The sequence below is a fragment of the Delphinapterus leucas genome, chromosome 16 (assembly GCF_059928025.1).
Source record: "Delphinapterus leucas isolate spDelLeu-1000000601 "Yukka" chromosome 16, BTC_Dleu_Yukka2, whole genome shotgun sequence".
Classification (NCBI taxonomy): domain Eukaryota; kingdom Metazoa; phylum Chordata; class Mammalia; order Artiodactyla; family Monodontidae; genus Delphinapterus; species Delphinapterus leucas.
The window spans coordinates 39,612,514-39,627,110 of record NC_143144.1 but is presented as its reverse complement, the minus strand read 5'-3'; the positions used below and the strand labels follow the sequence as shown (position 1 = coordinate 39,627,110).

The window sequence follows — 14,597 nt, the reverse complement described above, 5'->3', positions numbered from 1 at the left end:
TCCTGTGTCCTCTCAGCGCTCTTCCCTGTCCTGAGAACTGGCTCACTGCAAGGACGCCTGGGATCCGGTGGAGCAGATGTGTGGGCCCTTTGTGAACACTGGCCTGTGTCGGGCACCTGCTCTGTGTACCACTCTCTGCTCTGGGCCAGTGGGGGAAGAGGGGAGGCACAGTCAGAACCAGGAGGCGGGGGTGGGCAGTGCTGAAGTGCTGGAGCTTCAGTGGAGGGGAGCTTGGTCCCTTGGTGGGTCTGAGACAAGGGAGCCCACGAGTGTGGGCTGGGGTGCAGGAGGGAAGCATCACACGCCAGCATCCTAGGCGGGCCACTGGGAGGGCCCAGCGATGTGCCCAAAGCCCTGGAGGTGGGAAGCTACGGAGCTCCTGAGTAGCCGGGAGGTTCCGACGCTCATGATGCAAATGACTGGAACCCAGTTCAGTGGGTGAAATACCAAAGAGAGGTTGAGGACATTTAGAATTGAGTGGGTCCAGGATTTGTGGCACAGAGCCGTGTTCGGGAACTTGGAGAGAAGCCAGAGCAGCAGGTGAGCAGCCGCAGCAAGGCTGCAGGGGAGGGAGTGCTGGTGCCGGTACGTGGACACAGCACTCCGCATGCCTGGCTCCCTGGAGAAGCAGGGGCTGTGCTTCCTGTTCAGTGAGCTAGGGGAAGGCGTGGTTTTGTGCATGTTCGAGTTTAGAAGAGAGAGACCAGAGTGGGTTTGAAGTGGGAGAAAGGAAGTCCATGGGGAGGGATACTGGCAGGTGGCAGAGAGAGGCGGGGGCCTCTGGGGGAAGAGCTGCCCGTGGGGGAGAGGAGAACCACTGCCCCCTCCAAGGCAGTGGGCTCAAGACCGAGACCGAGAGAGGTTTGGTGAGGCTCATGGAGGGCATCCCTGGTCCTCTCTGGAGAGTGTGGGAGAGGAAGTCTTCCATGACAGAGGGTTCAGGAGAGGGAGTGGGGCTCAGGGGAGAGGAAGAGATATGAAATCCTCTATGTGTGTGTGTTGGGATGGTGGGGGGGCGGGTTACGTACCCACGAGGACAGCTCAAAATCAACCATGGCCCTGATGCTTCCAGCTCGGGAGGAGCCCACAGAATCTCGCTGAGAGCAAGGCTCAGCCCGGGATTGGGCAATCCCAAAACTCCCTAGGAGTTTAGGAGGGTGTGGCAGAGGGCTGGGGTGGGTCCTGGTGTATAGGGTAAGTCCTGCAGTGGCCGATGGGATCTGTTACGAGGTGTGACTCTGGTGGGTCTGCAGAGCGTGTGGGGCCAGGACTGGGACGAGAGATGGTGCTTTCTGAGCCCTGCCACTAGGGGGAGCAGGCTGAGGATGGCGCGGTCCACGCAGGGCTTGCTCTGGATGCTGGAGAAGCCAGACGGCACAGGGCTAGGAAGCCCCAGGGGTGATGGCGGGGGTGGGTGAGAACTGGGAAGAGGTGGAAGGGGCTCTTATGGTATGAGAGGGGTATTTTAAGAGCAGGAGGGATTAGCGAGGGTGCTGGGAGCCTGGTGTCCCTGTATGAGAAGAGCTGGGAGGGCAGCACTAGGGAGAGCCACTCAGGTGAGAACGTTGCCTGGTGACTTGAGTCCTGGGCAGGAGGCTGGGGAGGGCTGAGAGTTTCAGGATATTGCGAGGTGCAAACGACAAAACTGAAATCTTCCAAAAAGCACCAAGACCTGTACTTATGCTAGACTAGGCAAGGCCTGCTTTGGCCTGCCCTGGCCATTGGTCCCAGGTCTCCTTTCCTCCTGAACTGGGTTGAGTAGGTCTGGGGTTCTCATATCTCACCACACATGAGCATCTCTTCTGCCCACAGTGAGAAATCAGCCTTCAGGGACCACATTCTCCTTAGACTTGCTGTGACAGCTCAGCCCATCACACTGGATAAGCCTGAACTTAAGCCCCACCCCTGGTGTGTCCCAGTCCCATCCCCTGCATCTGCTTTAACAGAGGCTGACTGCCCATCCCCATGGCAGCCTGGGGCCAGTTCTCTTCCTCCCACATGGACGGGCCTCAGGCCTCTTTTCCAGCTTATGGTCTCTTTCTTCAGGAGCACATGAAGCCCAGGAGCCCTAGACTCTAACGGAGCATCCTGACTGCTTCCTTTAGTACCGATCCAGAGGGGGAAGTGGCTTGGAGGGTCCAAGTCCACCTCAGGAGTCTGTGGCAGGGGAGGAGGGGACAGGGCAGGGGTATCAGCAGAGTGACCTTTCCAAACTCAGCCTTGCCTGTTGGAAGGTGATGTGCCCTCACCAGGGACCCCTTAGGTGCCAGCAGTACCACCAGTCACATTGGGGGTGCTGGATTCACAGGTGCGCAGCCATGGGTGCTCCCCCCTCACCACGGACGGTCAAGGCAGGGCCCTTGCTGAGTCCCCTGAGGTCTACATGAGCACATTGAAAGCCAGGCCCTACCCATGGGACCAGCAAAGCAGCATCCTCCACACCCACTGAATGGGGCACAGAGAAGGGTTAGGGTTCTGTCAGTGTCAAAGACACAGGCAGAAGGGTCACGACAGGGTGGCTAGTGTCCTCTCTTGTCCAGGCAGGTCTGCACAGGGCAGAATGGCACCAGGACAGCTGGAGCTGTTTTATAGCAATCAACCCTCCTTGCTCCTCAACCCTCTTTTCTGATTTGTTTTCAGAAATGAGCTAAAACATGGTCTTAAAAGACTCCGGGATGTAGTGCCCTCAGGACCCAGAAACATGCAGGCAGGATTGAGAAAGGTACAGACTCTACGGCTAAGGGAATTTACCCTGCTTTGTCAAGTTCTTAAAGAATTATTGGGTCATCTCACTGCCCTCCCCCAACATCCTTCATTTTGTTGCAGGCAAATGAGCAGATTTCGAGAGTTTTCTACAATAGTAAGTTGCCTGCTGACGTCACTGTGCTCAGGTGGGACAGAGCCAGGCCTGGGCCTCAGCGAGGGCTGGTGCAGACCCCCCCTGGCCAATTCCTAGCACTGACCCTTGGAGCGAGTCCCTTGTCCTCTCTGTGCTGCAGGTGCCTCGTCTGCACAGTGAGGATGAAAACCACCCCCAGGGATGCTTCCGAGAACCGCATGGCTTCATGCATTTCATTCCTGGTTCTTACTAGGTATCAAGTGCTTGACCTACGGTTGGGCTGCATGAAAAAGAAAAGAGAACTTCCAGTTATGGCGAGCAGACGGGGTTCAGTTTAGGGAACAGAGACCTTGGTGTCCCCCTGGCTGCCCACGCTTTGTCCGCCACAGCTCTGGCTCTGCCTCCTTTCCCGTGAGCCTCTTCCCTCGGGTTGACTCTCATCCTGTGACCGTGCCTCCACCAGTGGCAATGGCTGTGCTTGGCCCAGACCACCTGCATCGAGACTGTAGGGTCGCAGCCCTTGTCAGGAAGGCTGCATGGGCTGCTGGGGAAAGGCGGGGAGCTGGGCGGGGGCTGCTGCCCAAGCACCTTGACAGTCATTCTGGCTGCTCCTCCCTGCGCTCACCTGAGAGGCTTGTCCTCGTCCAGTGAAGTAGCTGCAGTTGCCTTTCAGGGCAAAGGCCGTGCCACCTGCCCATAGTGAAGGTCCACTAGGAAGGGCTCTGATCCGGTCTCAGGCTCCTTGTCTGTCAAGTGGGTCCTGGGCTGAGGCCCCTTCTCCCTCCAGGCGCTCTGGATGGTGGGTACTCGGGTCAGGGTGGCCTCTCCCCAGGAGGAGGAGGTGTGGGAGCAGCTGCGGGCCTGGCAGCCTGAGGCAGGTCACTCCAGGTGCCTTGCTGACCAGGCCACTCCCTGCTTCTTCTGCAGACAAGAAAGCTACCAGCCTAGTTTATGCTCTGACTGCTGGACCACTGCTGCCATCGACATTACGGGATGCTAAGAATGAAGTGAGTCTAGTCCATCATTAACAGTTTTGTGCCTCATGCATTTGTGTATTTTATACTAAAAATCTTTCTTCTGTTAGGCCAGCAGGCTTCGGAATATGAAGACCAAGGTTTACTGCCTGGGTGTAAAAGACTATCAGAGAGACCAGGTAATTCAGAACAGGTAACCAGATGCCACTCTTGAGCCCAGTTGGAGAACGCTTTCAAAGGCAGCTGTCCCAGGGTTCCCCAGAGGATGGCGCTTTACCCGTCCCAAGTGTCTGGACAACAGGTAGTCACAGCAGATGAACAGCCAGTGCTGTGTAAAGCTACACACCATCGGTGCGGGTGGAGGAGCTTTCTACTTGCCAAGGGTGGGCTGCTGGCCGATGCCAGGGTGTGGCCATTGGAGTCCAACACGGAAAGAGGCAAGAGCCTGTCTTCTCGGATGGGATCTGCTGTGTCCTCAACCCCTGGCTGTGTGCCAACCATCTCCTCTTCCTTGTAGCTGATTCAGATTGTAGAAGGAAAGACCCACTTGTATGATGTGCCCAAATCCAGTGATGAGGAAGGCTTTATTATATCGGTGAGTGTGGGCTAAATGTGAGAAGGGGGAGGGGGGCTTCTCACCACGGTCACGCCTGTCTTGCCCTGACCCTGCCACCCATCTGTCTGTTCCAGCTCGTGGGAAATTCCTGTAAGGAAGTTATGGGTGGGAACACATTCTATGCCTGTGTAAGAGGTACGTGCTAGAATCACTGTTCTAGACTGAATGGCATTTGTGCATGTGTGGAGTGAATGTGCCTGAGTGTGTCCATTTGAGGGTGGTGTGTGTGTGTGTTTGGTGTGTGAAGTGTGTGTGTGTGTGTGTGTGTGTGGTGTCTGAGTGTATGCTGTGTTCGTGCATGGGGTGTTTTTACAGAAATATGTTGGGTATGTTATCGTGCGTTAAGTATATAAGTAAGTGTGTGTTTGTATGAGGCATGTCTGCCACAGACTGTGGTGTGGATATTGTGTGTAATTACATTTTCTTCCAGTTTTATTGAGATATACTTGACATACAGCTCTGTGTAACTTGAAGGTATACCACAAAATGACTTGACATACATATGTTAGGAAATAATTACCCCAGGAAGTTGAGTATAATCGCCTTTTTAAAACAAAACCAGGGCTTCCCTGGTGGCGCAGTGGTTGAGAGTCCGCCTGCCGATGTAGGGGACAAGGGCTTGTGCCCGGGTCTGGGAAGATCCCACATGCCGTGGAGCGGCTGGGCCCGTGAGCCATGGCCGCTGAGCCTGCGCGTCCGGAGCCTGTGCTCCGCAGCGGGAGAGGCCACAACAGTGAGAGACCCGCATACCACAAAAAAAAACAAAACCAAAAAAAACCCTCAAAACCAAAAGCTTGATTTAAACATAAGAAAAATAAAGCACAGAGTGCCTCATCCTGTTAAGAAAAAAAAGAAATAAGAAAGGATGCTTCTAAACCCTGAACAGAGCACTAGCAAATGAAGTCCAACAATATATGAAAAGAACAACACCTCAACACTAATTAAGGATCACCTCAGAAATGCAAGTCTGATTCAGTATTTAAAATATCAGTGTAGGGACTTCCCTGGTGGGCCGGTGGGTAAGACTCTGCACTCCCAACACAAGGGCCCAGGTTCGATCCCTGGTCGGGGAAATAGATCACACATGCATGCCACAACTAAGGAGTCCGCGTGCCACAGAGAAGATCCCGCGTGCTGCAACTAAGACCCGGTGCAGCCAAAATAAGTAAATAAATAAATATTTAAAATATATAATTAATTAAAATTTAAAAATAAAATATCAGTGTAATTTAGCACATTAGCAAAATGGAGAAGGAAAACATGATTATTTCAACAGATGAAAGAAAGAATGGGACAAAGTTCAAGTTCAGCATCATAAGAGGAACACAGCCTAACAAAGGCATCTGCACAAATTCTCACAGCCAATGCTACACCCAGTGGTTCAATGGGGTCGGCCTCTCCCTGAGATCTGGAACTTGACAAGGATGCCCTCTCTCCCCTCGGGAGGGTCCCTGCATTAGTGTGGGGAGGATCCTGTGCAGTTGCTTTTCTGATAGAAGCCCTCTCTCTCAGTGAGCTCTGTGCGTGCCGGCTCGTGAGTCCACATCACTGGGATTTGTGGAGCTGAGGTGGGTGGATAAGCACACGTTCCCACTGGTAACAGCACACAGCTGGATGCAGCTGAACGCAGACCCAGGAAGCTGGGCCTGGCCGCGGTGCTCTGAACTGCAAGGTTACAGTGCAACAGGCCATGGGGTCACACAGAGCAGTGTTTATATCCGAGCTCTGCTGCCCATGGGCACGAAACCGGCGCAAAATGCTGAGTACCTGTGAGCTCCACTTTTGTCGCCAAGAAGTAGAAACAGCAACACCCACTATCAGGTCTGCAGTGAGACACAGATGCAGGGGAGTTCACAGTGACTGGCACAGGATCTAGAAGCCGGTGGCCCTCACCAACAGGAGCTGCCACTAACACTTCCATCACTGACCCCTGGTGCTGCCCCCACCCCCGAGCTGAGCCCAAGCTGGGGAGGGAAGTGGTTAAAGAACATCCAGGATGAAAGCGTCTCCAGCTGAGCCTGCTGTGGGTGGCAGCTGTGTGACTCCTCCTGAATCCCACACTGTGACCTGCCGTGCGAAGTGGGGACATGGGTCACTGCTTCTCTGGTGTGTCGTCTGAGCCGTGCAGCACCCTGACAGCTTCAATTCTCTGATTATGTCCCTGGGACATACACAGGCCTGTCAAACCACAGGGGAAGATGCCCGTTATCATTCATGCCCTGTGGTGGCCCAGCTGAGGTGACAGGTGCCCACCGCACACCCTCTGCAGGCGTGGCCCAGCACTGCTGCTCTGACCTTTACAGCTGCTGTCATCTTGTCAAAAGCTGCCACACAGCATGACTGTCACTTGGAGGGAAAGCTCAAGGCAGGAACCTGGGCCCCAAATAAAGTAGAAGAAGCTGTTCATCAGGCTGTCGTTCTGAATAAGTCAGTGGGCCGGGTGTGGGGAAGCCGGGAGTGGGGAGCATGAGGCACGTGGCCTCTTCATCCTCTCGGCCTCCCTCCAGGACTAGGCAGAGGCCTCTGCTGACCTCCCTGCCTCCAGGCCTGTGCTCCAGCCATCCTCTGCACAGGGCCTGAGGGGCAGAGAAGGCCACTTCCCTACCCCAGCCTGACCATGGAAGCTGAGGCCCCTGAGCCAGACAACCAGACCCTCCAAGGTCCAGCCTCTGCTCTAAGCCCACCTGCTGCAGAGGCTGGGGGCTGGGGGGACTGGGCTCCCTGCAAAACCTTCCTTAGCTTTACAGGGTCCAGCCCACGCAGCCTCACTCTCAGAGCGCCTCAACCCCGAAATCTTTTCTGGTCAGCTTGCCCCCTGGCTTCCCACAGCCTTTGCTCTGTTCCTGACATTAGTCACTTGTCACCCAGTAGGAACCATGACTTCTGCCTCACTGTGTCCATGGTTTTATTTTTAAATTTTTATCATTCACCTCATATTTTTCTTCCTACATTTTATTATGGAAATTTTCAAAACTACAGCAAAGTGGAAACAATTGTACAATGGACACCCCTCTCTCCACTACCTGGATTTACAATTTATATCTGACAACATTTTTCTTATCATTTATCACGGGGCTACCTCACCTCCAAACCCTTCATTGTGCATATCTTTACCTGGTAACAATTTTTGTTAAGATTTCTCTTTTTGAAATGCAGCAAACAAGTGTTTCATTTGATGACTTCTGACAAATGCACACACCTGTGTAACCCCCAGCCCCATGAAGACTCAGACACTACATTTGCCCCCAGAAAGTCCCCTCAGCTCCCTTCCCAGGCAATCCCTGCCCCACCCCCTGGAGGCAGCTACTCCCTGATTTCTTCCTCCACAGGCTAGTTTGCTGCTTTAGAACCTCTCCTCAGGGACTCACAGGGGATGAGCGCGGGGCCTGGCCTGGGGCACTCGGCACCGTGGTTTGGGGATTCATCCCTCCTGTGTGTTGCTGGGTTGGCCCGGGGCTTGGACCCCAGAGGCAGGCTGGAGGCGGCACCTGGTCACTCCTTTTCCTGTATGTGACTGGGCCAGAGTGAGTGTCTGCAGGAAGCCCAGCAGGTGGGGCCCAGCAGTGTGGCCATAGGAGGACACAGTGCAGAGCAGGGCTTCCCTCTGAGGTCCGGCGTCCAGCTCTGCGTCATGGCCAGAGACCTGGGGGCGTGGGGGGTGAAGGGGGTGGGGGTGGGCAGGCTGTGTGGGGCAGGAGGACCTGCGGGATGAAGGCAGGACACACTGTGCAGATGGGGACACTCCTGCAACCAGCCTGGGTCCAGGCTGTCCCCCACCATGATAAGGTCTCCCCTTGTCCCATCCTACTCTCTCCAGAGATGATAACCACAAAGAGTTCAGCTTTTATATGTAAAGACCTACCTAAGTATGCTTTACAAGCATATTTTTACATTAATGGGATCATGCAGTACATAGTACTTTCCAGCCGTCTACATAGTATTCCATTGCATGGATGGAACAATCTATTTCATGGGCCTCCCTTGATCAATAGTCAGATTGTTCCTAATAAGTTGATACTACACCTCACACTGTAGGGACTGTCCTGATGCTTACTCCTCTTGGGTCAGAATATCCCTGGAATCAAGACCAGAAGTAGAATTGCTGCCTTAAAGGGACACCCTGGTCACAGCTGGTCAGTGTCCAGTTTCTCTCAAAGTGACTGTCCCAAGCAACATCATGTGCTCGCAGACCCGCCCTCCCCAGGGCAGGTCGCGTCCACCTGTGTACCTGTGTCAGTCTCAGGCAGATCAGATGCCCTTTTCATGCTCATTTCCATCTGGGTTTCTCAGGGAGATGCCTGCCTTCCCAGTAACTCTTTCTAGAGGCCCTGGATGACCAGGTGTATGACTTTTCTTCCAGAGAGAAAGGTCTCTGTTCCAGAAAGGATCAGTATCCCACGGGCTGTTGGTCCTTCTGTCTCTGATGGGCAGCAGCACTGTATATGGGAAATACAGCCCTGCAAGCTGATTTTAGTCCTTCCTGCAACTTCATTTTTTTTTTTTGCGGTACGCGGGCCTCTCACTGTTGTGGCCTCTCCCGTTGCGGAGCACAGGCTCCGGACGCGCAGGCTCATCGGCCATGGCTCACGGGCCCAGCCGCTCCGCGGCATGCGGGATCCTCCCGGACCGGGGCACGAACCCGTGTCCCCTGCATCGGCAGGCAGACTCCCAACCACTGCGCCACCAGGGAAGCCCCCTGCAACTTCATTTTCATCCTGTAACTGTTGGAGGAATTGGGTATGGGGTGTTGGGAAACAGAAGAGGCTGCTACCTGGACAAAGAAAATTCTTTTATTTTGAAGTCTCTTCTGCTGAAAAATCTGAAACCATCACCCTGCCTTCCACTTTGGAGACTTGCCGTAGTTCAGAAGCCTCCCTTAGGGAGCGGCAGTGCCTGGGGCACAGGGGGCTCTGCTGCAGAGGTGAAGCAGCACCCGAGCGGGGCTGAGGGCAGCAGGAGACACAAGGAGGAAGGAGGGTGTCCAGGCGGAGGGCAGCATGCACTGCTCCTGAGGATGCGGCACGGGTTGTGCGCTGGGCTATCAGACGGCCCTGCACTCGGCTGCCGCCCTCCTTCTCATCACCTACATGGAAGAGGAGGCTGCGTCCAATCTTCACCGTAAGGCTGGGACTGGCCACATCCCTAATCGGGGCTTTCTGGTTCCATCTCACAGCCCAGTGAGCTGAAAAACCACATATCAGGGTATCAGGACATGTCCCCGGAAAGCAGAGTGATAGATGTTCGGAATTAAGACAGGAGTGGAGGAGGTGTAAGTGGGTGCTGGATTGGGTTCTCAAGATCAGATCCTCGCCCTGAACCTGCCAGGGGTTGGGGGGTACCTCCTGCCCTATCTTAGCTCCAGTTTCCCTCTCTGTAAAGCTGGAATAGTAGATCATGCCTAGCTCATGGGTTCGGGAGGTTTAAGGGAGGAAGTGTAAAGATTGATTGGTGCACAGTAGATGACTGCTTGTCGGGGATGTCATTTTGGATGAACACGGGGTACATGACTTGGCCTGGCACAGATCTGCCCATTTCTGGTTCCTCTTGGCTTTTTGTTTGTGGCAGGAAGGGTATACTGGCTCTTTTTGCCTCATCTAGAGCCTGACCTCTCCATATTCAGGCAGCTGAGGTTTCCCTTCTCTGACTGTATCTACTTATAATATGGTTTATTAGTTTAGAGTTATGCTTCTTTGCAAAAAATAATCCTAAAGTGTAAATTGTAACTCCTAAAATGTAAATTGCAAAAATAATCCTAAAGTGAGACTAAGGGGCAGCAGCCCTGCTCAGGGTGGACCAAGTTGTGCTGACAAAGGTGCATATGCAGGACACAGTCCCAACTGCTTTTTCCAGGACAAATACAGATTCCCGTGTCATGGTGAGCAGGGCCTTTATGAAGTGTGAGCAGTGAGGGTGCAGCCTGGCAGATTTGGGTTCAGAAGCAGCATTGTGCTGTTGGCCACTGGGCATGGCATGGGGTGTGTCACTTAGGGAAATCAAGGCTGCCCTGAGTGGGCCACACGTCTGATTTTCTTAGCACAAGGTAATCAGCTCACCTTCCTTGCTCTTTTTCCAAACCTCAGTGCTCTCCCCATTCTCCCATGTACTTAGGCTCTTCCAAGGGCAGGGTCACTGCCATCAGGTGCCCTTGGAGGCCAGGCAAATACCACGAGTAAGAGGTGTGGGCCAGGCCAAGCCAAGGACGATTGGCTGCAGTGAGCGGGGTCCTGGAGGGAAGTTGGTTGCTGGGCCATTATGGAGCTTTCCGATCCGAGAAGGGCAGTGGCCTCTAACCCAGTCAATGGTCGCCCTGCAGAAATACAAATCCACTGATGCCAGATGTTCCCACTTTTCCAAAGAAGCTAGTAATCTGGATTATTATCCAGATTACTAGCAGACTATTACTTTTTTTGAAAATTTTAAAAATTATTTTTTATATTGAGGTGTAGTGATTTACAGTATTATATTAGTTTCAGGTGTATAACATATGGATTCAAAAATTTTATGGCTCATACTCCATTTAAATTTATTATAAAATATTGGCTATATTCCCTGTGAGGTACAATATATCTTGTAGATCATTCATTTTACACATAGTAGTTTGTATTTCTTAATCCCCTACCCCTATCTGGTCACTCTCCCCTTCCCTTTCCCCATTGGTAACCACTAGTTTGTTCTCTTTATCTGTGAGTCTGTTTCTGTTTTGTTATATTCATTTTTGTTTTTTTTTTTTAGATTCCACATATAAGTGATAACACAGTATTTATCTTTCCCTGACGTATTTCACTAAGCATAGTACCTTCCAACTCCATCCATGTTGTTACAAATGGCAAAATTTCATTTTTTATGGTTAATATTCCGTACTGTGTAATATTCCACACATATATACATATATCGCATCTTCTTTGTCCATTCATCTGTCAATGGACATTTGGGTTGCTTCCATGTCTTAGCTATTGTAAATAGTGCTGCTATGAACATTGGGTTGCATGTATCTTTTTTTAAAATATCTATTTACTTATTTGGCTGGATCGGGTCTTAGTTGCAGCGTGTGGGCTTCTCTCTAGTTGTGGGACGTGGGCTCTAGAGTGCACAGGCTCAGTAGTTGTGGCACACAGGCTCTCGAGTTGTGGCATGCAGGCTCTAGAGCACGTGGGCTTAGTTGCCCCGTGGCATGTAGGATCTTAGTTCCCCGACCAAGGATCAAATCTGCGTCCCCTGCATTGGAAGGCGGATTCTTAGCCACTGGACCACCACGGAAGTCCCGCATGTATCTTTTTGTATTAAGAGTTTTCTCTGGATATATGCCCAGGAGTGGGATTGCTGGATCATATGATAACTCTATTTTTAGTTTTTTAAGGAACTTCCATGGTGGTTATACCAACCTACATTCCCACCAACAGTGTGCAAGTGTTCCCTTTTCTCCACATTCTGGCCAACACTTGTTATCTGTGGTCTTTTTGATGATAGCCGTTCTGACAGGTGAGAAGTGATGCCTCATTGGGGTTTTGATTTGCACTTCTCTGATGATTAGTAATGCTGACCACCTTTTCATGTACCTGTTGTCCATCAGTATGTCTTCTTGGGATAAAAAATGTTTATATAGGTCTTCCGCCCATTCTGTAATCAGGTTCTACATTTTTTTGATATTGAGGTGTACTCCCTGTTTATATATTTTGGATATTAACCCCTTATCTGCCATATCACTTACAAATATTTTCTCCCATTCATTAAGTTGCCTTTTCATTTTGTTGATGACTTCTTTTGCTGTGCAAAAGCTTTTAAGTTTAATAAGATCCCATTTGTTTATTTTTGGTTTTGTTTCCTTTTCTTTAGGAGACAAATCAAAACAATATGGCTACAATTTATGACAAAGAGTGTTCTGCCTCCTTTCCTTTCTAGGAGTATTATGGCTTCCAGACATATATTTAGTTCTTTAATCCAAAATGAGTGTATTTTTGTACATGGTGTGAGAAAATGTTCTAATTTCATCTTTTACATGTAGCTCTCCAGTTTTGCCTGCATCAGTTATTGAAGAGATTGTCTTTTCCCCATTGTATATTCTTGCCTTTTGTGTCATAGTTCAATTGATCATATGTACATGGGTTTACTTTGGGGCTCTCTGTATCTATGTGTCTGTTTCTGTATAGTACCATACTGTTTTGATTACTGTAGCTTTGGACTATAGTCTGAAAATAAGAAGCATAATACCTCCAGCTCTGTACTCTCCCAAGAAATTTTTGGCTATTTTGTGTCGAGAAAATACGCAGACTTTTAAACATGGGGTCCAATTGTTTGAAGACACTTGAAAAGTTAACAAAATATGTCATCCAGCCAGCTTCAGCCCACAGGCTGAGAATCTATTTTCTGCAAGCAGATAAATTGCAAACTTTGCCTTGATCTGATGGGACCTGCAGGAAGACCTGAAGCAGGAGGAATCAGACTGCCAGGTCCAAGGCTGTGCTGGCATTTTTGAGGAATATTTTTCGAGTTAATCGACTTTGGGCAAATCAAGCATCTGGGATTGGAATTAGCAGCCTGGGCCAGGAGGCAGAGGTGGAGGCTAATGACCTTGGACTTGCAACAGGATGACTTGCATGTTATCCTGGACAGCTCCCCAGGGGGCAGGCCCAATAACTGCCCACTCTGGATCCCCCAGTATTTGCTTCAGGGGCCAGAAATCCCCAGCAGCCTGGAGAGAGGCTATGGCCCAAAACTGTATCTTAGCAAGTCAATGTCTCCCACCCTGACAGAAGGAGGTGCTTGCTGAATCCCTGGGGGGTTGTGTGAGGCACATGAAGGGGCAGGAAGAGGGAGGAGAAAAGCACTCATTGCAGACTTCAGAACCACAGCTAAGACAGGTTTTCAACTTCCATAGAGGATTCTCCTGTGCAGGGTCCTCGCCTCCTTCTTGCCTCACCCAGGTCCTGGCCTTGCTCCTGGGGTCTCCAGCCTGCCATAGGCAGAGAGAAACACAGGGAGGAGGAGCAGACTACCAAGTGTCAGAAAGCCCCACAGACACCCAGGCTTGTGTGCTCAGCTCAGACAAGAGTCAGGACTGTCTTCAGCTTGTGTTATCGTGGTTCCTCTGTCATTTATGTAATGGAGGGCCTGGTGGAGAGCACTGCCTATGCATCTCAGGGAAGACCTTGGACCATCTGGGTTGGAAACCCATGGCTGGGTTCACCTCTGTGGAGGGGATGACATTGGGTGCCTTTAATGATCTTAATGGGTCAGAGGCGGTGGTGAGAGGCCCCCTGATTGCTCAAAGCCCAGCCCTGCTGCCTCAGAGTGGACCATCAGTGACAACAGGTGAGCCCAGGGAGAAAACAGATGCTGGTTCCGACACAACTGCTTCCTCAGAGGAGTCCCCTGGGAATTCAGTTATGGGGTAGCCTGCAATAATTGTGAGATCAGAGGGAAGTCAGCACTCAGCCACTCCTAACACAAACCTTTGGATGTTGCCCTTACAGAATCCTACCAACTTGGGTTTTATGCATATGGCCTAAGTCCAGACAGAATGAAAGACTATACTTGCAGATATAAGTTGGACAAAACCGAAGTCTTCAGTAAGTACCCACCTTGGTGCCTCCAAGTAACACACTTCCCACATTGCTCTGCATTCCTTAGAGCCAACCAAGACTTCAAAGCCCTTGCTGACCACTCACTGTGGACACTGTGAGTATAGAGGCAGCATGGACAATGGAAGGAGGGACCTGGCTGGGAAGCCTGGACACTGCTCCCTTCATCTCAGGCCAGATCAATCCCCAGCACATCAAGAGCCTCTTGGGTCAGGGCGTACACCTTTCAAGGCTGGGTTGGGGGTGTTGGGTCTGTCCTCACTGCTACACTCCCCCCACACTTTCCTCGGCCCTCACTTCCCTTGAGAGACAAGGACTTGAATCTCACGAGTCTGCTGGTGGGAAGTGGAGGCGGCCCCAGGGCCCTGAGTCTGGACCAGGTGCACTGAGCTCTCCCAGGACCGTGTGGTCACCTGGGATTGAGAGAGGATGCCAACTGCCAGGCCTGGGCCCCGGAATCCTGGCTCTGGCCCACATTACATGTGTGATCTTGACCTAATGAGTGTTCTGCTCTCAGCCTCTATTATCTGTACTGTGAAATGGGGCCAGTATGGTAGGTGCACTAACTAAGCCCTATCACATATGTAAAG

At 51.5% G+C, this 14,597-nt stretch overlaps 1 protein-coding gene across 1 annotated transcript in view; it reads left to right on the top strand.

Moving 5' to 3' along the window:
* Window positions 1–14,597, top strand: part of LOC149747262 (uncharacterized) — an 80,585-nt gene that overhangs the window by 13,998 nt on the left and 51,990 nt on the right. The window contains exons 5-7 of the mRNA XM_089897348.1: window positions 3,627–3,713; window positions 4,331–4,408; window positions 4,504–4,557. Coding sequence (XP_089753474.1) covers window positions 3,627–3,713; window positions 4,331–4,408; window positions 4,504–4,557 — 219 coding nt within the window. The remainder of the gene's footprint in view (window positions 1–3,626; window positions 3,714–4,330; window positions 4,409–4,503; window positions 4,558–14,597) is intronic.